The sequence below is a fragment of the Cynoglossus semilaevis genome, unplaced genomic scaffold (assembly GCF_000523025.1).
Source record: "Cynoglossus semilaevis isolate Cse_v1.0 unplaced genomic scaffold, Cse_v1.0 scaffold774, whole genome shotgun sequence".
Taxonomy (NCBI): Eukaryota; Metazoa; Chordata; class Actinopteri; order Pleuronectiformes; family Cynoglossidae; genus Cynoglossus; species Cynoglossus semilaevis.
Window position 1 is genome coordinate 35467 of NW_007585131.1, and position 1942 is coordinate 37408.

The 1942-nt window shown below is 40.8% G+C and overlaps 1 protein-coding gene and 1 long non-coding RNA gene across 3 annotated transcripts in view; one reads left to right on the forward strand and one right to left on the reverse strand.

The window, feature by feature from the left end:
• Positions 1-1204, forward strand: part of tmtopsa (teleost multiple tissue opsin a) — a 19613-nt gene extending 18409 nt beyond the window's left edge. The window contains exon 4 of the mRNA XM_008337579.3: positions 580-1204. Within this exon, the coding sequence (XP_008335801.1) occupies positions 580-861 (282 nt within the window). The 3' untranslated portion in view covers positions 862-1204. The remainder of the gene's footprint in view (positions 1-579) is intronic.
• Positions 1-1942, reverse strand: part of LOC103398838 (uncharacterized) — a 48464-nt gene that overhangs the window by 34067 nt on the left and 12455 nt on the right. The window lies entirely within an intron of this gene.

Sequence of the window (1942 nt, forward strand, 5' to 3'; positions counted from 1 at the left end):
AATCGTTCAGGGGCTAACCGGGCAAAAAAAATGAAGCCCTTTTTGAGGCATTTTTTTTGCCATAAAAAAAAAAAAAAAAAAAAATCCGAAGAAACATCATCGTAAATATCCAACGCTGGTGAAATTTTATCTTTTTCGAAAAGAAGTCTCAGATACCTTTCGCAAACACACACCAACATTTTCGAACTCATGCTACGCTTACATACGAACAGTATGCTAGTATGATAGTATGATCGTATGATAGATAGATACTTTATTCATCCCAAAGGGAAATTAAGGCGACATTACATAAATGCCGGGTACATTTTCCCTTGTCGTACTCAGTTGAAAAGCATAGCACCGTACTCGTCAGGTGGTTTCCCCCGTAAATGATGAAACATGTCGGATGTAGTTCCTTCTTTCGCCACAATTGTTTTACAGTACGGTCATTCCTTCTGTAGCCAAAATAACCCCACGTTCAACTTTTGAAAAAGCAGGCTACTGACTATTACTCTATCTTTCTGTCCCTGGAATTTCGTATTCGCTGAAAATCGAGCGAAGCGCATCCGCGATGACGATTCTTGTTTTCGCATGCCACAGTTTTACAGATGTTTCCAAGCCCTGCTGCGCTGCGAGTCCCCTCGACGAGTCTCCAGCATGAAGAGCTCCTCCAGGGTTGCCACCAAGGTCATCAAGGGCGCAGCGTTGACCAGCCCCCGCCGCACTAATGATTTATTATACATGGTAGTGTGCCTGGGTAAGCCAGCTGCCGCTATCCCCCGACTGGGCCCTGCCTTGGAACTCACAGATGACATCAGTAAAGCCCACTCCTTAGACAGCAAGCCTGCCCTACAACCTCAAGTCTCCAATTCTGGTGGGTAACGTGTGTTGCAGCTGGTTTTCGTCAGCCAGCAGCTCATCAATAATTGAGAGAGGCCGAGTAAATAAAGCTTGGACTGCCAGTACAGGTGGATTCAGCACAGATTTGTCATTTCTGCTCAGGCTAGTGGAAGTGAACAAATAAAGGTTACCTTAACAACACTAGACGGAAGAGGTTATAAAATTTGCAGAGGCTGAGCATGCGAACTGCATCGCAGAGAAAAGAATATTTGTATTTGAGGATGTTATTGGATAAATACCAGAGCAGCCATGGGCAAACTAAGGCCCGCAGGCCAGATGCGGCCCGTTTAGCTTTTTGATCCGGCCCGCCAAACTTTTCCCAATTTATATTATCCTTATACTTCTGCCTTTTCCCCTGCAATACCCACGTTTCACCAATAGAGGGCGTAGAAAATGATAAAAGCATTTTAGCCTTTATGCATGACTTTTACATGTCATATATCTTAGGTCACACGAACGCTCCATCTATCTGCTCCTGACCCGGCCCCAGTGTTTGGACAACTCGGTGCAAAGAATAACGAAATAAACGCTTTTTGAGAGACAACTCGGTGCTCTCACAAGGAAGGAATAACGAAATAAACGCTTTTTGAGAGAGGAAATTAGTGAGAGGATTTTTACAGATCTGGTATTTGTAAAGTGTTTGCACCATTTGCAGTATTGATCGACGAAAACGCATGCATGTGTAAAAGAATTTTTTTTTTACAAATGCATTGTTACTTTTGGAGAAAATTACCATCAAAGAAATACATTGTAGCACTGTTTTAAGATGCTTGATTTAAAGGAAAAAAATCCTTTTTTTTTTTTGCTGCTGTTACTGATGTTACTCGTTCAGTTTTTTTAAGCATATGTATAATGCATACTAAAATAAAAGAAAATGCCTGTGTATATAGCGGGCCAATTCTTCATCTGTATCTGTTGGGAAGGAGAAAAAATATATATCAAATATATACATATATATACTGTATATAATTTATATAAAACATAAACCACTATTCTTACTTCTAGCTACCGGATGAGCAATGTTTAATCATTTCTAGCACACACTAGCATCATTTATTTGGAC